The sequence below is a fragment of the Lacerta agilis genome, chromosome 4, assembly GCF_009819535.1.
Source record: "Lacerta agilis isolate rLacAgi1 chromosome 4, rLacAgi1.pri, whole genome shotgun sequence".
NCBI lineage: Eukaryota > Metazoa > Chordata > Lepidosauria > Squamata > Lacertidae > Lacerta > Lacerta agilis.
In genome coordinates this window covers 44577497-44599253 of record NC_046315.1, presented here as the reverse complement: position 1 = coordinate 44599253, position 21757 = coordinate 44577497, and the positions used below count along the sequence as shown (strand labels likewise).

Below are 21757 nucleotides of genomic sequence, written 5' to 3'. Positions count from 1 at the left end.
CAACTCCCATCCTCCTTGACTATTGGCCGTGCTCGCTCGGAACGATGGGAGTTGTAGTGCAAAACATCTGGAGGGCGTCATAGTACTTACTACCCAGCATGTTCTCTCGTCTCCATGCTTGGTTTCTCTAAACGCCTCGTTCTACTTTTCCCCGCCCTCCTAACTCGTCACCTATCTGCAGTCTAATTTCTCTTACTTTCTGTTACCCTTTCTTAGGGGGAAAAGATCCCGAGAAAGTGAGAGAGGCTGCTGAACAAGCCTGTTCTTCTTACAGCTGGACTGTCCCTCCTACCAGCTGTCCTGAGGTCACAATCCTTATGATCCGCTATATGTTATTACTTGGTGTATAATGCGTTGGTACGTGCGTTTAATGTTCATTTTTTTCTGGGCATGCAACTATTATTAAACATATTTCAGTAACAGAGACAGGGCGGGGTTGAAATAATTGGAGGCTTCCTAAACTTTGTCTGCCATCTTGTGGCACATCTTGATATTGCACTAGGATTTCAGTGAGGTGGAGTTCTAGGATTGATTGAGTACACACAGTATCAGCAAAGCTGTTTTTAGCTGCATGTAAATAATTTAAGATGAATTATATTCGCATTTAAATCGGTTTAGCAAAAATTGCTTTTAGAAAATTAACTGATTTTTCCAGGAGAAAAAAAATGCATTGTCACAATGACTTTCAGCTAAAAATGGCCTCCTTGTCATCTTTTAAATTTTGATCTTTATAAAGTTCTAGACGACTCCCCCCGACCCAACCATCCCAGGAACTGCAGTTTCTTAAGGGTTCTGAAAGCTATTAGGAGACCACTATTCCCTTCACAGGGCTACAATTCTCAGAGTGCTTTAGCAATCTCAGGGAACTGTCGGAATTGTAGCTCGGGGGGGGGGGCAAGGGTCTCCTAACAACTCTCAACATCTTTAACAAACTATAGTTCCCAGAAATCTTTAGAAGCCAATGCTGTTTAAATTGGCATGATGCTGTTTTCAGTGTATGGAACAGACAAGGACTTGGTCACATTCTGGCAAATTCAGGCTGTGCAATTAAAACTGATTTGAACCTCTTGGACAAGAAACCTGCATCCTCAAAAGACTGGACTTCTTCCAGTGAGGAAGATGGTGGGAAAATGTACTGGAAAGCATGGGAGAACTGTTGCCCAACACATCTGTCTGATCTCCCCACAAACAAATCAGGATGAATACACATTAAATCACTAGTGTTGTCTAATCTTTCTGCAAACAGGTTAGGCTGAACGCCCTTTAAGCAGATCACTTGGAAGTACAGTAATCCCTTCTACATCCCACTGAACCTGCAATGTTGCCTCTTGCATTCTACATCAAGTATCTGCTATCAAGATACAGAGTCCTGTAAAACAAGGTTCCAAGAAGTCCAAGAGAGTTTAAAAGGAACAGAAACTGCCTACTTAAGTTAGTTGGAAAGGAGGAGTCAACAGATTGCAAAAGCATAAAGGTTGGGTTTCACTCTGTCAGGTACTTCCTTCTGCACACCACACCCATTTTATCAGTGACTCTTAACTGAATACTGAAGCAAACGGCAGCATGTTAAAAGGAGAAAGCAACACCCTCCTGAAATGTGGTGGTTACACGCTGCTTTTCAAAGACCACCAGTGTTGGGATTATGTGTCTTCACCTGTTTCGTGGCTTGGTGTGTGAGAGCAGGTAAGATAACCAATTACAAGTTCCTCATGTATTTTTGCTGTAAGGAAACGAAGCATACATTTCAGAATTTCAGACAGTATTGTGTGAGTCATGATTCTCAGTGCCTGTCAGATTAATGTGACTCCTTCACAAACAGTACAAAGGTCATTCTTTCGTTGTAAAACAAATAAAGGTGTATTTGACCTCTGGACAAAAAATGCAGCTAGATTGACCTTGTGTGGCAAGAGAGAGCAGAAAAAAAATTAATCCCTTGCTGAGATGTAATAGTGTAGCTCTACCACTGAATATAGTGTATAGTATAGAGGACTGGCTCAGTGATAAGAGTATGTGCGTTGCATGCAAATGTTTCCAGAATCAATCCTTGGCGCCTACAGTTAAAAGGCTAGAAAGCTGTGGTCAGAAAAGACACCACTAGGCTGGATGGACCAGTGGTCTGACTCAGTAGAAAGCTCTTTCATACAATTTAAACATCTAAGACCTTGATTCTTCAGAGCATGCTTATTCAAAAATAAGTTCCACTGCATGCAATGGGACTTACTCTCAATAAACTATTCTCTCATATGAACCTGCCCAGGCCCTGAGATCTTCAGGAAAAGCCCTTCTCTCGGTCCTGCCACTCTCACAGGCATGCTTGGTGGGGACCGGAGAGGGCCTTCTCAGTGGCTGCTCCCTGATTTGGAACTCCCTTTCCAGAGAAGTTAGACTGGCTGCCTCCTTCTTGTCCTTCCACTGGCAGGTGAAGACCTTTTTATTCAAACAGGCCTTTAGGAACTGTTTTGAAGAAAAGTATTAGTGCTGTGATGTTTTTATCATTGTTGCTTTTGTATTTTTAATACATTTTTAAATATTATTTTAATTTGATTAGCGTTTAATTGCTTTTTAATGATTATCTTAATATATTTTTTAGCTTTTTCTATTTTATCTGTGTTTTTTATCTGCCCTGAGTCTGGGGAAAAAGGCTGGAAACAGACAAACAAACCTAGAACAGAAAGCTAAGCATGTGATTATTTTAAAAAAGTTACTTACTTCTCACATTCAGACAGATCATAAATTATATCTGTACGAAGATATGGGTGTCTCAGACACACAAAATGACAGAAGATCAATGTGAGATTTTGCATTGATGTTGACTGACGCTGTGGAACAGTTTATGTTTGCTGTGTTACATTTAACATATTCAAGTTGTATGTGTCCAATGCATTTGTATATTGTAGCAGTTACATTGTAGGTATTTTCAGCCTGCAGGCATTATCTTTGACATTATGGCAGAAAGGTATTAAAAGCAACCATTCTAACTGTAAAAATGCACACATTATATTAAAAGGACTAACACAGGTTAGGGACGGTGGAATTTTCATTCTTTGTGATAGAGCTTGTTTGAACGACAGTAATTTGAATGCATTTTTAGGTACAATAGATGAAGAAAATGTAAGCTTGTCATAATGGTAAAACTCAATGAAACATTTGCAAAATATGGCTTGTTTAATGAGATGCAGTGTTGTATTAACAGAGCAGACTTGGACCAGCTAGCTCAGGTTCAAATCCTTTCTCATGTGAGCTATGATGTTTGCTGGGTGACCTTGGGTAAATTGCTGATTCTGATGCAGCAATAAACCACTAGCACATTTACAAAGCTAAGCAGGGTCTAGTATGGTTTCAAATTGGATGGGGAACTACGTGTTGAGATACGTGTATTGCAGGAGGATTGGACTAAATGACCCTCAAGGCCTCTTCCAATTCTGCAATTATATGAGGCCAAGCTCCTTTACAGGTTTGTCGGGAAGCTGAAACAGGATAGTAATGAAGTAAGCTTCCCTGTACAATTTGCTTCATAGGTCGGTGAGGTAAATTGTGGTTTTAAAAATAATTGTCTTAACTGATCAAGTGTTTTATTTCTCACTTCTTTTATCTTTCAGATACAGGACAAGAATGCCCTAAATTTACTGATCTTAACATAGCCAATGCTGTGATTGGTACAGATGTAAAAGTGCAACTGCTTTTGCACACACGGAGAAACCAAAACTGTGCAGAGATTCTCAATGAAAACAATCTAACGGCTTCTACACATCTAAATCTGACCAAGCAAACTATTATTATTATTCATGGTTACAGACTTACAGGTTCCCCACCAGTATGGATTGATGAAATTAAAGAGCTTCTGCTTAAAAAAGAAGACAGCAATGTTATAACGGTAGACTGGAATCGGGGTGCCACGACTGTGTATTATCCCAGTGCTGTTAACAATGCCAAGGCAGTAGTAGGAATTTTGAACAATCTTATTGACCAAATGCTGGTAAGGAAGCCATGGCACAACAGCCTTCTTACCTCTATCTAATACAGTATACTGTCTTATAAGGGTGACAAAGACCTTAGTTAGTTCTTGTTAAATGTACCTGGTATAAGGGTGTAATGAGATGTATGACCTTTCACTGTTTGCTTTGCTGTTCACATTATGCTTTTGTGTATATGGAAAATATTTTTGTGTGAAAAATGTGTGAACTCGCATGCAGACTAACACTGCAATAATAGCACAGTGTATATGTGCCACAGACCCATGGCCAATCATACTTTCCCAGGATTTGTAAATGCAGTAAAAAAAAAAAAAGTCTGTGCATGATCTGCATAGCTTTCACCCTTTTTCATAACATGAAATTTCTTTCCCTCTAGGAAAAATGAAAATTTGTGAAGTAGCCCTTAGAGCTGAGGCACATCAGCCACAGCAAACTAGCAGTGGCTGCTTTCATGTTTGATGACGCAGTGGCTCCAAACTCCTGCTAAAGCATGCTGCTGAACTTGCTACCGTGTGCAACACTGAACTTTCTTGTACTCTCCCACATTTTGATGGGTCTACAATCACAAAAAAATAATCAAACCTGGACAGGCTGTAGCTCGTTGGAAGAGCTTGACATACAAAGGCCTCAAGTTCAATCTTTAGCATGTCCAGCTAGGGCAAGGAAAGACTTCTGCCTGAAATCCCAGAAAGCCACTGCTTGTTAATGGAAATTGTAAACAATACAGAGCTAGTTCCCCAGGAAAAGGAACTGACTGTTAAACCCCTCTGAAAATTGTACCTCTGTTTCCTAACAACTCAGCCTCCTTAACAAGCTACAGCTACCATAATTAATTGGTGGAAGCCATGGCTGTTTAAAGTGGTATCAAAGTGCTTTAAATATATGGTGTGAATGTGGTCATAGTCTCCTTGTTCCCCTTGCTTTACTGCACTGAAGAAAATGGTTGCTTATGCTATGTAGAAATAACCATAAATATAGTCAATGTGGGTATATATTGCCTAGTAATAAATATATAGCATTTTTGTATTGTTAAAGAGGCAACAAATACATTAATTATCTGTTACAGAGAACTTCCTTTTGAAGTTGCTAGAGAAACTGTTCCATGTCTCAACTCATCTCCTTTTGAAAAGCATTTGGACTTCCAAAGCTGGAACATGGCTATTTAAGAAGGAAGAACAAAAGCTGATTTGCCCTCTATGGTTCACATTCCTATAACCTTCTATCCATACATATTTACTGACAGGCAAATGGAGCGTCTCTTGACTCTGTATATATGATTGGAGTAAGCCTTGGGGCTCATATAGCTGGATTTGTTGGGAAGGCATACAATGGCAAAATTCGCAGAATTACAGGTAAGTGTTAAAAACTGGACATTCTGGTGTTTTATTCTCTATTCTCATTCTTGTTTCCCTGTGCTGAAAGATTGAATTTGTCATAGAAAGCAAACAAAGTCAAGCTGGCTTAGTCACCTAACTTAAGGTACAATGTCTGGGGTGGGTTTAAGTGAGTTGACCATAGTCATGCACATAGCTGAAATTTGACCACCTTCTAAAAGATACAGTTTACACCAAAGGCAGCCAACATGGTGCCCTTTATATGTTTTGCGGTGCAATTTCCACCAGGTACAGCCAGCATGACCAACGGTCAGGGATGTTGTGGACCTGTAATCTACAACATCTGGCTTTTGTGGTGTTCTGCATTATATTCTAAAACTATAATGTAAGTTTATGTTTATAAATGTTTTGTGAAAGCTGCTTGGAGCTGCTTAGAACAAGCAACTAAACAGTCTGATTATTATTATTATTATTATTATTATTATTATTATTATTCGAAGTTGGCAGCTTCTGACTTAAACAATGAAAAGGCAGCTTCTGGTGACGCCCTTCCTTGGTTTTCAAAGTAGAACCAGTGGAGGTCAGCTGTTGTTTAAAGAAATCTCAGTCAACACGGACCTTTAGCAAACACATCATGAACGCAAAGATGTTCAGGGATATGAAACAAGAGTTTACCACTTTAATCCCAAATAGTTGGGCCAGAATTTACAAAGCGTTAAGTATTCTTTAGTTACCTTGAATTCAACTGTTGTGACTCTTCAGTGAAAGTGATTGCTGCAATCAGTGGGCTTACATTCTCTCTGATAATCCTGACCTGCATCCTTCATTTCCTTTGGCAGGAGAATGGGCAAATTGGAAAGAAAGCTCATTTGTTTAATAGTGGGTGTGTTTTATATTACTGTTATATTATTTTTGTACTGATGAAGCTTAACAGTTGGGAGGAAGCTTGTTGACTATATACTTGTGTGTTTTATCCTGCTGTGGTGTGCTTCCACTCAGATACTATTTGCAGATACGTATGTACATACATATGTATGTGTGTATGTGTGTATACAATTCCTATTATAATAAGCTAAAAATTTCATTTTTCATACCAGGTCTTGACCCAGCAGGGCCATCATTTACAGGAAAGCTGCCCAGTGAAAGATTGGATCACACTGATGCTCAATTTGTTGATGTTATTCATACTGATATTGATGGTAATTATACCATTTTGGATTTCCATTATCCTAATGGAGAGTGATTCCCCGCACCCCTAATCTGGTTTGCTGGGAGAAAAATAACTACCGGTATTTCAAGTGTTCCGAAAGGCTTATACATAACCACAAAACAAAACAAAAAAGTTTTTGTATTCTTTTGAAGCAATACTACTGGCTGGTCTTTAATACACACTACAGTTGTACCTCGGGTTACGTACGCTTCGGGTTGCGTATTTTTCGGGTTACGAACTCCACTAACCCGGAAGCGCAACCTGACGCGTGTGCAATTTGCACATGCGCAGGGCGTTTTTTGCGGTTTTTTCGGAATTAACTGTTCGAGTTACATACTGTTACCCGGAATGGATTAAGTACGTAACCCGGGGTACCGCTGTAGTTCAAACTCAATTCATTCTGGCAGAAGTACTTGCACTGTTCATTTGTTCCTGGCCAGTGCAATTAACCAATTTCTGTAAGTATCCCCAGTGGGTTTTGGTGGTGGAGGAACCCGCTTTCAACTCACAGGAAGTCGTGCCTCTTCTTAAATTTAAAAAAAAAAAAAATGTAATATTTTTCATGCTAGATTGTTCAGATAAAACCCCTCCAGAATGGCTGATAGTTCCAAGTGTGTCTGTGCATAGGATTACAGTCTAAAAATTTGTATGAAACACAGCATTTTAAAAGCTTGGAAATAAAAAGGGCTTCACCTAGTGCTGAAAAGGAATCGGCCTCACTGCCAAGTTTGGTTCCGTGAGGAGAGCCTTCCGTGCTTTATGTCTGGTTCCCTGAACAATCTTAGAATTTATCAGGGCTCGGCCAATAATGGCATCTGGCAGGTCATTATGTTTGCCAGAGGAAAGGGCCATCTGCTATTCCAGGGAAAACATGACCAGCCTTGGCCAATTTATAACCCATCTACTCACCCCATGCAAGCAAGATACCTGTAGGATGTTCTAGCCAAAGCATCGTTCACATATTTGTCACACACTTGTCACTTAGTTATGTGTCACTGAAGCCTGGGAAGTGTCTTGGTTCCAGTTTTTCTGAGCCTGCAGGAACATCCCTCCTCACCCTCAACTTCTGTGCATCCATTACATTTCCATAATATAATCTCATTGGTTGTTGTTATCTTTGTAAGTATGTCATTTTGAACATTCTGACAAATGCGTGAGAAAAGTGTTATCATTTATTGTGAAATGACATCTGTATTTTTCTTCACTAATGTGTTTTATTTTTCTCAGCTTTGGGCTACAGGGAGCCTTTGGGAAACATCGATTTCTACCCAAATGGAGGAACAGATCAACCTGGATGCCCCAAAACAATATTCAGTGGTAAATACAGATAAATCAATTCTAATAGATAAAAACATCAGGAAGGGTTATGGTCTGAAGTCAACTGGATTTTCACAAATCAACTGGCAAATATATTAGCATCATTAAATAAATATTTCCTGGCAGGATGTTGGAATGGTCCTCCTGACTGATATTCTTTACATGCACCCTTTTGAAGCGAAAAGACTGTGCACCAATTTTAATATAGAGGTTTCACCTTGAGATGGGACTGCTACTTCTAATTAAGGTTTTCTCCTATGGAGGGAAAAGAAAATTTACAGTCTTTTCTATGCATTGTACTGTAATTATGTACTGTGTGATACTAGAAAATGAAATTTGTTGGGTTCTGAAGCTGAGTTAAAGCGTGTGATTTCTGTGGTGCAATGGGCCAGTGTGTCTGGCTGTTAACCAGAAGGTTGGTGGTTCGAGCCCACCCAGGGATGGCAAGGATTCCTGCATTTCTGGGGTTTGACTTAGATGGCCCTTGGAGTCCCTTCCAACTTGAATAATTTTGCTTAAATTTATTTCAAAGCTTTCATGGGTTATCCTGTTCTAAATAAATTTGTAGTATAACTGCCTCTACAAGTTAACTATCATTGCAAGGGTTAGTGAGATCATAGATGTGAAGTGCTTTGAACACTCAGGGCTGTTGTGTGTGTGTGGAATGCTTGGGCAAACAGCATTCCACTCACACAATGACAGTTCCCCTTCCTTTGCTCCCATTTCTGCATACCCCCCCAAATTTGTTACAGAGAATCTCCCCAAGCCTCTGGAGCAGATTATGAGGGTGCACAGGGGGCTGCAGAGGAGTGGATGGTGAAGTTTCATTGTACATGCAGATGCCTTTCTCAAGCAGAAGGATCTGATACAACCTCAGAAATGTCACATTATCATTTATGAACACCATATGTTTACAACATTGTGCATTGGTAAAATTATATTCCAAAATGCCAGTGTGGCTGAAGTAGGCTGAATCACAATAAGTCTAGTTACAAGAGAGCAGCAATCAGTTATAACTGAAGAAATACCTGCATTGCACTTATTCAGGGAATCAGAAATTTCCATAACATCTGCCAGGGCTTCAGCAAAGACATGATAAGAAAACCTGCACAAGCAATACAGATGGAATAGCTGCTTACTGCTGAAAGCATGAGAATGGAATGTCATGTTCACAACATTATTGCATGTTCTCTTACAAGTGCAGATATCTGCTATGAAAACTGTTCATAACTGAAGGGGAGAAAGAATAGAGAGGGATGGCACCAGGCTAGGAATCTCCAGATGAAAAGTCTTCCAGTGATGGCAGTCCCAAGGAGGAGCCATGGGCCCATATGAAGCCATGGGCACCATAGCTCACATCACCCCTGAACCACCAATGACTGGTCCACACATACCTCAGAGGAGAGCCTTGAGGAGATGTCCTTACAGCTTGAAGTCACAGGACCTAGATGTCCTGGATCCCCAGCCTACCTGGCAGCAATTCCCTCTAGCATATACAGTATGTCAAATCCAAAGTTCAGCTGTCAGGAAACATAGTCCGGGGGGGGGGGGGGCAAGCCACATAAGCTCAGTCCAGAAACACAATCCAGAGTCAAACCCAAAGCACAGTCCTGTAGAAGTCCTACAGCATCCAAAGCAAGCTCCATCAACATAGACAGTTGAACAGACACAGTCAGCTTTGCTTCCCTTTTTATCCCTTGCATGTTAGTTGCAGCATCTGGGCTTGTCAGGGCATGTGACCCTCACCTGTTCTGAGGCTACTCCAGCTGAGGAATCACACACCTCCTCACAGAGCTAATGAGCCGCACCTGGGCTGTGGGCCCTGGCCTGCCTCAGCCTCCAAAAGCATATCTCCCACTTCTCCCTGTGCTCCAAAACCTGTCTTGTTTGTGAAGACAGTGGCTTCTCTGGCTTTGATGGCGAATCCTGCTCTTCTGGTCCCTGTACACTGATCCCCATCTCCTTGCCATCCTCTGTCATCTCATGTGTACTTTCTGCAAACTCGACCTCTCCTTTCCAATCCCTGGCTTGCCCCGGTGGGTCGCAGTCATGGCTTCACCCCTCCCCAGGCTCCTCTTCCTCCTTCCTGTTGTCCTGCCAGTTCATGACACTAGAAGAGCTCAGTTGAGCCTCTTGCAGTCCAAGGAATCCTCCACCTTCTTCAAGATACTGCTGAGGCAACTTGCATGTTTTGCCTCAGCTGCAAGGTCACTCTTTGTGGTCTTGAAATCTTGGTCTCTCTTCAAGGTGCTGATCCTTGCCTTTCTGTATGGAACCCTGGGACCACTGGCCTCCTCCTTGCATCACTATCACATATTCTCAGTGGTGGTTATCCCTATGGATCAGAATATAAACTAGGGATGAGACTTGCTATAGAAAACACAGAGCTTCTTTTGAGTTGGCTATTGTGTCCCATGATGGGAATCTGTGAAAGAACTGATTGTAGGAAAACATAAAATGATGCAAAAGTCAAACTTGCCACTTTAAAACATAATAATGTTCAGTACATGTGCCACCACTATTCAACAGGCAGCCTTTTTTTGGGTAAGATTCACATTGATTTGGCAAGCTTTTATATATGCTTAGATGACAACCTAGTCTTACACTGATAATCAGTGCTTTCCCCCCCTCAAGAAAATCACCATTTTATAGTTCAAATTGGGGAAAATAAATACAATGGACAAAAGTACAAAGATTTACAAAATGTTTAGGGGTATGTGTACGCCTGCATTCCCCCACAAAAAAATAACTGTTGATAATCTATAAAAGGAAAATATTAGTTGGACTTGAAATGTTGTTGCTTAATAATATTAGTAATGCTTTTATAAAACTAACATTGTATTGCTTCATTGTTTCTTTTGTAACACTTTCTCTAAGGCACTCAGTATTTAAAATGTGATCATCAGAGATCTGTTTTCTTGTACATGGCATCCTTGAAACAGAATTGTAATGTAACTGGATACCCTTGTGACTCATACGTAAATTATAGGAATGGAAAATGCGTTCACTGTGAAGCTTTTCAGCCGCTCCCATGTCCAGTTTTGGGTAAGAGCTATTAATTACCCTGCAAGTGGAAATAGAATGTTATGGATAATTTCCTGGTTGTGTAATAATGAAGATACTGGCTGTGCACAGATAATTAAACATTAGCTTAATTAACCAGTTATATGCATGTATTTCATACACCTGCCCAGCACCCCTTTGCTTTTGCTTCGCTTCTGGTGCAAACCAAGGAATCAAACCAGGAAGTAACTGTACTTCCTGTTACACATGAACCAGGAATTACTGTTGATGTCTTCCAAATAGGTTTTAAGTTACCTTCTGAATCTGACTTGTTTTTGGGGGGGTGGTGGTCTTGTCCTTATGGTTTGCAAAAGACAAAAGAAAAGCGGTTAAGCCAAGCATAGGCAAACTCAGCCCTCCAGATGTTTTGAGACTACAACTCCCATCATCCCTGACCACTGGTCCTGTTACCTAGGGATGATGGGAGTTGTAGTCCCAAAACATCTGGAGGGCAGAGTTTGCCTATGCCTGAGTTAAGCCAACTAATCCAACTGTTCTGAGGGCAATTGTGGCTACTCTCTGAGTATCTCTTCTTCACCACACCATCATCTGCATGGGCCACAAGCTTAGTAAATCAGCAAAGTAAGATGACTAATAGTGACATAAGACAGAAAGGAATGCACATATATATTATATTATAGCTGGAGTGACAAAGGAGCCAAAGTGTAATCCATTTTCCTGTGCATAAACCCACTGACTGTAATAGAACTCAGCGTGTATTACTTGACTCTAAGTTCTTATGAGCTGATGTTAGTTTTGATTTCCCATAACGTTATATAAGAAAAAAACCCAATCTTCATGATTTTTATCTTTCCTTTGTTTGTTAATTTTCTGCTGAACACATTCCAATTTAAATTTCAGGTTATTATGCTGATAAGTGGAAGGACCGTTTAATTGAAAAGAACCCTCCTGTGACAAGAGCTTACTTTGACACTTCAGACAAAGACCCATTCTGCAGTAAGTGATTAACCATTCTCTGTACCCTTTCTCCAGTTTTCATTATCTAATAACATTATGAACAAACCGCTTTTTGCTGTACAGATAGCATTGTACACTCTTGATTAAACTTCGTTCTCTGTTGCTGTATTGTTTATGCTCAGAAGATCTATGTGTAGGAAGGGGGAAACGCTGAAAACAGGAAATTATCTGGGCACCTGGTAAAAGATGACAAATGAGCTGGAAATGAGATTCAGCTGGATTTGCATTGGACAATCAGAAAAAAAAATATTAATTTAAGAATTAAAAAGTAAGAGAAGCAAGTTAGCTAGGTGCTTCCTCCAATGCATTGCATCATGATTTGTATGTCAATGTGATTTTCAGATGCTCACATTTCTGTGGGTTTTTAAATTTGAGAATTTGATGTGTGTCAGCCAATCCTTGCATGCTACGTGAAGTCTGAAACAGGGATTAGGGGGATTACAGTATCATCACCACAGTTTTACTTGTACATATGACCAGTGCTATTTTTCTAGAAAAAGAGGTGCCAAAGCTCGCCACAAACTTCTCCCTTGTTCTCTTAGAATGGCAATGGCACCCATTTGCAATAAACTGTAATGCATAGTAAGCATAAAACACCACCACATCATGAGTTGAATACCAGCATTTTAAAACCATCTAACTTAGTATTAAGTACCTTTGATAGTATTAAGATCACAGATATTAGACCTACATTCTGTAATACAATATTACAACAATACAATGCTTCAAACATTTGGGTTTTTTTCTCAGTTAGTATGGACCTATTGTTATCTTTTTTTTCTCTTGGCAAACTTGATTGGTGTCTACACAACAAAGGGATTTTAATGACACTTAATAGTCTGAATTTTTTTCCACCCATCAGAATCTGATGGAGGGACAGTTTGGAGATGGGGAGCTAGGTACAGAACAGATGATTTTGAACTCTGACTGAACTGGATGCAGCCTGGGGGTTGTAGAAGTTCATGTTGCTCTCTGGGAATTGAAGGCAAGATCAGTGGTTTGGATGCCTGCTACCGGACACTAGTATGCTATGTTTGCAGTGTATGTTTCCTTTACAAATATGCAAAGAGATCACAAGTCTCAAGAGTGCTCTCAAACTGAAATCCTTGGCCATAGCACCACTTGGGGAAGGGCAGCCAATGTTATTTTTTGCTGAGCACAATATTTTATTGCATTAATTTACCTTTCATTCCTCCTCTCCCTTCAGTGTATCATTACTCTGTGGATATTCTTACCTGGAACAGAAATAGTAGGAGAGGTTTCATAAACATCAAAATAACAGATGATGCTGGAAATACAACGGAATCCAAAATAAATAGGTAGGTCTTATTTTAGTTGATATTTTCTTTATAGAAGTTGCTTCAGCCATAAGTATTCCTAACTAAGTCCCATTGAGATAAGTGATACTTACTTCTCAGTAAATTGCATTTGGAATGAAGTGCCAGTTAGCAGATATATATATATATATATATATATATATATATATATATATATAAACATTGCAAAATACAAATAGTTGTGTCTGTTTTCTCTTTTAATCAGTGTGATGCAATGGCAAAGGTGCTGGCCCAATGGAAAATAAGCATGTCTCATTGCATAGCTGTCAACCTTTCCCTTTTTTGGGGGAAAATTCCCTTATTATAGCATTGGGAAACAGCAGGGAGGGTTGACAGCTATGTATATAGCAGTGGGGAACAGCAGGGAGGGTTGACAGCTATGCATCAGTGTTGATGAGTTTGCCATCTGGCTTGGTTCCAACAAGTTAAATATGGCAGGTTTAAAGCTAGGAAATAATATCAGGCATATAAGGAACACCAAGAACATAACTGGTGTTTTTCTCTTATTGATTATGTGTGGATGAGAAAGGATGCGTAGTTGAGAATGAATATACAGGATGCTTGACATTTCCCCCATCTGCTGATGCCCCTCTATTTTAAATTTCTTTCTTCACCACCACTCAGGCCAGGCTCACTTCCTGTTTTGAAGACTGGCTATTTTTGCTGCCTGCCTGGGATTGCAAGAAGAAGCAAGGATTATCAGATGGCAGACATGAGTGGCAGGCTGTGTTTGGTTTGCAGAGCCACAAGTTGTAAAGACGTAGAATAGGTGTTGAACTAATAATGTGTCCTGATATCTCCTTAGCGGTGCAGCTGCATTTCACCAATATAGACAAGCCCATTTGCTTGCTGGATTTCATGTGGATTTCGACAAAGTATCCAAAATAGCCTTGACATTTTCTACAAGGAATGCAATAGGCCCCAAGTACAAGCTTAGGGTCCTCCAAATGAGATTAAAATCTCTTTCAGATCCCCAAAGGTAAGCATATGGTTTTTCTTGCAACTTAACAAAACTTGCATTGATTGCCTTATTTGGAAGCCTCTGTGTGGACATCTTTTTATGTATAGTCCTTAACATGACTATTAATAATGCCAATCTTATAAGCAAAGGACCGTAGCAGTTTGTATGAGATCTAACTTTGATTTCAGCAGCAGAATTCTTGCTTTTATAATGCTCTTTAGCACATAGTTCTTAAGAGGATCAGGAGATGACCGAAAGATAGAGAAATTATATACAAATGGGCCAGGGAATAATTTATTGGGAGCATGTTGTACCATGGCAATAGGAGAACGTGACTTTAACCTGATTGGACCTGGAGCAGACATTTCAAAAAAAGATAGCTGAGCAGCCCATCAAGGTATTCTGCTCAATAACAGCATGGAGTAGGGGGTGCTGTAGAACAATGGCAAGGAACCTGCAGCCATCCAGATGTTATGTTATTGGACTCCAAATCCCATGAGCCCCTGCCAGGATGGCCTATGGTCAGGGATGATGGGAGTTGTAGTCCAGCAGCACCCTGAGAGCCACAGGTTCTTAAGCCCTGCAGTAGAGGGTGGTTAGGTAGTATGAGAATAGTATTGAAATGAATAGGCCCCATGCCACCAGAGTAGTATGTGCACATGCATAACAGGCAGTTGAGCTGCAACACCGAGCTGAAGACTCTGCAAGTGGTCAGTGAAAGTATTGCTGCATGCACCCCCATCTCTGAGTAGTGAGGGACTCTAGAGGTTCCAGCACTCACCTGGGGTTCTGTTTCCATGGAATGAAGGTTAGTGGATATCTGGATATCTGGTTTTATTTGCACATATATTGAAGTAGAACACAGTATCGAAGGGCTCATTCATCACAGCAAGGAAGTCAAGTCCTTCTCTCCTGTTTCCAGCCAAACCTGCACACTAACTCTGGTATTGTTCTCCTACTTACAATATGATGTTGCTGGAACCAAGTGAGGGGCTGGGGAAAGATGCCTACTCCCTCCTGAAGAACATCACCTGTCAGTTGTCTTCATAGCAACATGGTCTGCTCTTTTAGATTCTAATCAGGGTGCTTAGCTGGCCCTAGCTGGGGTCATTAGCTTACAAAGAGTCTGGTTTGACCAGTTCAGCAGGTTCCCAGTCTACTGCGACCCCCATCTCACAAATACTGCATCACAGGCTTGTTTGGGACCTACTGGCATCATCCAAACCAACCACAAATCCTTTTACAGTATGGTGGGATAAATAATACAAAAAGGGAAGATTGTATTTGTTAATGCTGTCTTGGGCCAGGGTTTCGTTCTAATCCTGACAGCCAGGCTCAGGTCATGGTAGGGGGAGCTGTGACTGCTTGGAAAATAATTTCCTTAGCCTTTGCATTCTGTGCAGCATTTTGTATGCTCCACTAGACTTCCTTTAGTCCTAACTATTACTTGCTTCAGGCATTAATTCATTGGCCACAATCCAGCAGAGAATTTGTTGTTGTTCAGTCGTTCAGTCGTGTCCGACTCTTCGTGACCCCATGGACCAGAGCATGCCAGGCACGCCTATCCTTCACTGCCTCTCGCAGTTTGGCCAAACTCATGTTAGTAGCTTCGAGAACACTGTCCAACCATCTCATCCTCTGTCGTCCCCTTCTCCTTGTGCCCTCCATCTTTCCCAACATCAGGGTCTTTTCCAGGGAGTCTTCTCTTCTCATGAGGTGGCCAAAGTACTGGAGCCTCAACTTCAGGATCTGTCCTTCTAGTGAGCACTCAGGGCTGATTTCTTTGAGAATGGATAGGTTTGATCTTCTTGCAGTCCATGGGACTCTCAAGAGTCTCCTCCAGCACCATAATTCAAAAGCATCAATTCTTCAGCGATCAGCCTTCTTTATGGTCCAGCTCTCACTTCCGTACATTACTACTGGGAAAACCATAGCTTTAACCATACGGACCTTTGTCAGCAAGGTGATGTCTTTGCTTTTTAAGATGCTGTCTAGGTTTGTCATTGCTTTTCTCCCAAGAAGCAGGCGTCTTCTAATTTCGTGACTGCTGTCACCATCTGCAGTGATCGTGGAACCCAAAAAAGTGAAATCTCTCACTGCCTCCATTTCTTCCCCTTCTATTTGCCAGGAGGTGATGGGACCAGTGGCCATGATCTTAGTTTTTTTGATGTTGAGCTTCAGACCATATTTTGCGCTCTCCTCTTTCACCCTCATTAAAAGGTTCTTTAATTCCTCCTCACTTTCTGCCATCAAGGTAGTGTCATCAGCATATCTGAGGTTGTTGATATTTTTTCCGGCAATCTTAATTCCGGTTTGGGATTCATCCAGTCCAGCCTTTCGCATGATGAATTCTGCATATAAGTTAAATAAGCAGGGTGACAATACACAGCCTTGTCGTACTCCTTTCCCAATTTTGAACCAATCAGTTGTTCCATATCCAGTTCTAACTGTAGCTTCTTGTCCCACATAGAGATTTCTCAGGAGACAAATGAGGTGATCCGGCACTCCCATTTCTTTAAGAACTTGCCATAGTTTGTTGTGGTCGACACAGTCAAATGCTTTTGTGTAGTCAATGAAGCAGAAGTAGATGTTTTTCTGGAACTCTCTAGCTTTCTCCATAATCCAGCGCATGTTTGCAATTTGGTCTCTGGTTCCTCTGCCCCTTCGAAATCCAGCTTGCACTTCTGGGAGTTCTCGGTCCACATACTGCTTAAGCCTGCCTTGTAGAATTTTAAGCATAACCTTGCTAGTGTGTGAAATGAGTGCAATTGTGCGGTAGTTGGAGCATTCTTTGGCACTGCCCTTCTTTGGGATTGGGATGTAGACTGATCTTCTCCAATCCTCTGGCCACTGCTGAGTTTTCCAAACTTGCTGGCATATTGAGTGTAGCACCTTAACAGCATCATCTTTTAAAATTTTAAATAGTTCAGCTGGAATATCATCACTTCCACTGGCCTTGTTGTTAGCCAGGCTTTCTAAGGCCCATTTGACTTCACTCTCCAGGATGTCTGGCTCAAGGTCAGCAACCACATTACCTGGGGTGTATGAGACCTCCATATCTTTCTGGTATAATTCCTCTGTGTATTCTTGCCACCTCTTCTTGATGTCTTCTGCTTCTGTTAGGTCCTTTCCACTTTTGTCCTTAATTGTTGTAATCTTTGTACGAAATCTTCCTTTCATATCTCCAATTTTCTTGAACAAATCTCTGGTTTTCCCCATTCTGTTATTTTCCTCTATTTCTTTGCATTGCTCGTTTAGAAAGGCCCTCTTGTCTCTCCTTGCTATTCTTTGGAAATCTGCATTCAATTTCCTGTATCTTTCACGATCTCCCTCGCATTTTGCTTGCCTTCTCTCCCCCGCTATTTGTAAGGCCTCATTGGACAGCCACTTTGCTTTCTTGCATTTCTTTTTCATTGGGATGGTTTTCGTTGCTGTCTCCTGTATAATGTTACGAGCCTCCATCCACAGTTCTTCAGGCACTCTATCCACCAAATCTAAATCCTTAAACCTGTTCTTCACTTCAACTGTGTATTCATAAGGAATTTGATTTAGATTGTATCTTACTGGCCCAGTGGTTTTTCCTACTTTCTTCAGTTTAAGCTGGAATTTTGCTATAAGAAGCTGATGATCTGAGCCACAGTCAGCTCCAGGTCTTGTTTTTGCTGAGTGTATAGAGCTTCTCCATCTTTGGCTGCAGAGAATATAATCAATCTGATTTCGATGTTGCCCATCTGGTGATGTCCATGTGTAGAGTCGTCTCTTGTGTTGTTGGAAAAGAGTGTTTGTGATGACCAGCTTGTTCTCTTGACAGAACTCTATTAGCCTTTGCCCTGCTTCATTTTGAACTCCAAGGCCAAACTTGCCAGTTGTTCCTTTTATCTCTTGACTCCCTACTTTAGCATTCCAATCCCCAAGCAGAGAATTAGACATACCTAAATTCCATTCATTTCAGTGACACTTAAGTGTGCATAGCCAATGCATTGGATTGTGACCACTAAGGTTTTAGTTCTGTATATGCTTCGTATGGACAGCAGGTGAACTTATTTATCAGTATATTATGTGCTTTGTATTGTGTGTGTGTTTTGTTATTGTTGCTCATATACAATTATGCAAGTCTGGCTGGAATGACAATTGAATTATTACATTGCACAAAGTTCCTTATTACACAATCATAGGCTGTAATTGCATAATTGCGTCTTGCAGTTGGGTAAAATATGTGAAATTGATGTGAACACACACATATGGCTTCTGTAGTTATTCATCATTACTGTAATTGCATAAACACTCAGAGATATGTTAAAAACAACAGTACTTAACCAAGCTCTAAATGTTAATTAAATTAGAACAAAAATAGATAAGGAATTGCACAGGCATGAAAGAATAATGCTCCAAAAATTATATTAATTTGTGATCTGCCAACAGTATCAAGTACAAAGCGGAAGGGCACTAGAGGAAGAGCTAACACAACCTCCCTCACTCACCACAACATACCTGGAAAAATAGCCTTGAGGAAAGGGCCGTCAGGTCACATGACTCCTTTTTGTGCGTGCTTTGTGGAAGAGGCGTTTCACCTAGCACACTTTGCTATGCAAATATTGGTGGGAAATATTTGAGCTGACTATCAACACCTCAAAAAATAGTAGTGTGGATCAACTTTCTAATTGTACAGTGCAGGTGAAGCATTATGTAAAAATTGATATATAAAATGACTCCTCCCTGTACATCCTTGTCATCTTGATTTGGCCCATTGGTGGTGTGTTTAGGAGAACATTCCCAGGTGATCTTAAAAATCATGGTAGAACATGGGGGTGGATACATGGAATTGCACTGTCATTTTGCATGCTGACTGACCTTCCAGTGACCACTCAGAAGCTCAGTTTGAACACATGGGGGATCATTTGAGACTTTGAACCAACAGGTATCCCTGAGAACTGACACCTTTAATTAGAAGAATAAAAGAAGGCTCAGATAAAGATTTTTGAAGCCCAGATGGCTTCTAAGTAGTTTGCAGGATTAAGAGCCTCCTAATACCACATACATTATATGTAAAAGTGCTTTAAATAGGCAAGTGAGCATGCACTATATAATCTTCTAGCAGGTCTCTGTGTGGCATAGTATGGAAAGGGGAAGCAGAAGGGGAATAGATAGGAGCTGCATCCTATTAGAGAATTTGAAGGTGGCAATTTTGCAAATAGGGGGCCTGTGGTGCAAAAGGTGGACAACTGCTAAAGATAGAAAAGCAGTCTGAGGAAAGGTTGCAATTAAGAAAGAGGAAGAAAGAGGTTGAACTCAGTAGTGCAGTTCAAGATGGAGTACAGTGGTACCAATGTGAGACTGAACAAAGAGGAAGATCTGAATTTGGCAAACAATTTTTTTTCCAGAGGTCAAACACAGTGCCTAGCAGTTATGTGTCACCCCCCCCCCCCAAATACATGGAATAGGGTGTTTTCTTGCCTTTCTGGGGCTGGAATGAAGACATCTTCCAATTTAGTTATGGTATAGTAGTTGTATGGGTGAAGAGCAGTGCATTTTTCAAAAGCATCTTCAAAACAAAACAGAATAGGTAGTCTTTCTATTGATAATATATTACCTCACTTTTCTCTCTACAGGATTCAGCTATGTAGGTACGATTTTGTTCTGCTGGAAAATATTGAAATGACCTTCAGACCTATTCCATGCCATTGATATTGAAGTGTGAAACAATAGCATCTTTCAAACCCGCCTGCGTGCATAAAGCACAGACAGAACAAAGAAGTGGCATAGAGCTAAACTTACTCCCTTCAAGAAGGTTGAACTTTCAAAGATTATGACTCAGATTAAGGATCAGAGAACTGCTGCAAGAAAATCAAATATTTTTGATGCATAAATATGTGTATGCTACCAGCAATCAATTTCTAATTAACAAGAGGAAAATCGATACTGTGAATCATATTCTGTGTAGACTTAGACTACTGTCTTGCACACAGTGCTGCTGATGTCCCATTGAAATTATAATTTCATCCCTATGTGCATAGCAAAGCATATGAAAACATTCGGTTGTATCCAGCTAAGTTCTGCTCAGGGTGGATCCACTGAAATTAATGCACCTTTCCGTGAATTTCAGTGGGTGTTTTCTGAGTATGGCTAACATTGAATGGATTCCCCCTTTTCCCCACAATAAATTTCATATCGGTAGAGGATGAGACTTTTAATCTCAGGGTTGTGGGTTCAAGTCTCACGTTGAGCAAAAGATTCCAGCATTGCAAGGGGTTGGACTACATGACCCTCGTGGTCACTTCCAGCTCTACAATTCTATGATTCTTTGACTGTATGTTAGACAAATGTAACTGCTTTTAAGAACAAATGTGGTAGTGCTAGAAATCAGGAAGATAAGATCGCTGAGGTTATTCTTTGGGTCTGTGCATTATTGGAAAAGGCCTTGTTGGTGGAGAGGACCACGTTGCGCACATTGGAGCCCACAGCCTCACAAAGGCCAGCTAAACTGAGACTATAAAATGGATCAAGTTGCTACTTTGGGATATTAGAAATGATTAAAACTAGACAAAGGAGCAAAAGTTTAGCCCCTTTCAGGTGTTTGAAACCCATAGATACGGAATGCATAAAGGTGCTATGTGGAATGCATGAGCTAACCCTCTCCCCTAGGTGCCAGTGCACATGCCAGCCATAGACTCTGGGTTTTCACCCAGCTGGAGGATATGTCCACTGTTCAAGGATAGGAAACCTTTTTCAACCTGACGGCCACAGACAAGAGGAGGGTACAGCACAAGGCCAGTAAAAAGCGTGGTCTGGGAAGAGGGAATGTGTCCTGCAGGGAGTCCTAATGGCCAGGGAGAGAGAGGCCTGAAGTTCCCCTCCCCTAGACTAGCCTGTAGGTTCCAGTTAGCCATGTCTGCAGTTCCTAAACAGGCATCTAACAGGGACTCATATATTCTTCAGCATGTGAACATTATTATTTCAATGTACATTTAATAAAGATTTGTTTATTTCAAGTGGTGTGCAAGTTGCTACTTAAAATGTGATACAGAATACATTTCTCTTGGGAACCTTTAATGAAGCGCACATGAAGTACCTTTCTTTCAGGAATGTGGAATTTTGGGAGTTGTAGTTTGTTTAAGGTGTTGAAAGTTGTTAAGAGACTCATGTCCGTTCACCCCCCCCCCCGAGCTACCATTCCCAGAGTGGTTTAATAATGAATTCCTCTTCACAGGGAACTCTGGAAATCGTAGCTCTGTAAGGGGAATAGGGGCATCCCAAACAACTCTCAGCACCCTAAACAAATCACAGTTTTGGGGAAGCCATGGCTGTTTAAAGTGGTAGAAAAATGCTTTAAAGATATGATATTGATATGACCATTAAACATATGGTGGTGATGTGACCAGAGCCTCTGTAATGGTTGGTGGGTGTGATCAGGAGGAGAGCAATGATATGAGCAATAAATTTGTATGTTGGGCTGTGTGTCTTACATATGCTCACTTTAGTCTTGTGGCATCTTAATGCTACTTAGCTATGATAATGTGGGAAGTGTGCTTATAGAGTGTTGCTGTGGCAACAGGCTTCCTATGGGCAACCTTTTGTTGCTGTTG

The 21757-nt window shown here is 40.8% G+C and overlaps 1 protein-coding gene across 1 annotated transcript; it reads left to right on the top strand.

Moving 5' to 3' along the window:
• Window positions 1-1296: 1296 nt before the first annotated feature.
• On the top strand, window positions 1297-21163 carry LIPI (lipase I). Its single transcript, XM_033146838.1, is given in 11 exon segments — window positions 1297-1599; window positions 1602-1683; window positions 3600-3976; window positions 5218-5326; window positions 6406-6507; window positions 7746-7835; window positions 10713-10880; window positions 11760-11855; window positions 13084-13195; window positions 14019-14192; window positions 19784-21163. Coding segments are annotated over 11 exon segments (1422 nt in total). The 5' UTR covers window positions 1297-1563; the 3' UTR covers window positions 19860-21163.
• Window positions 21164-21757: the final 594 nt, after the last annotated feature.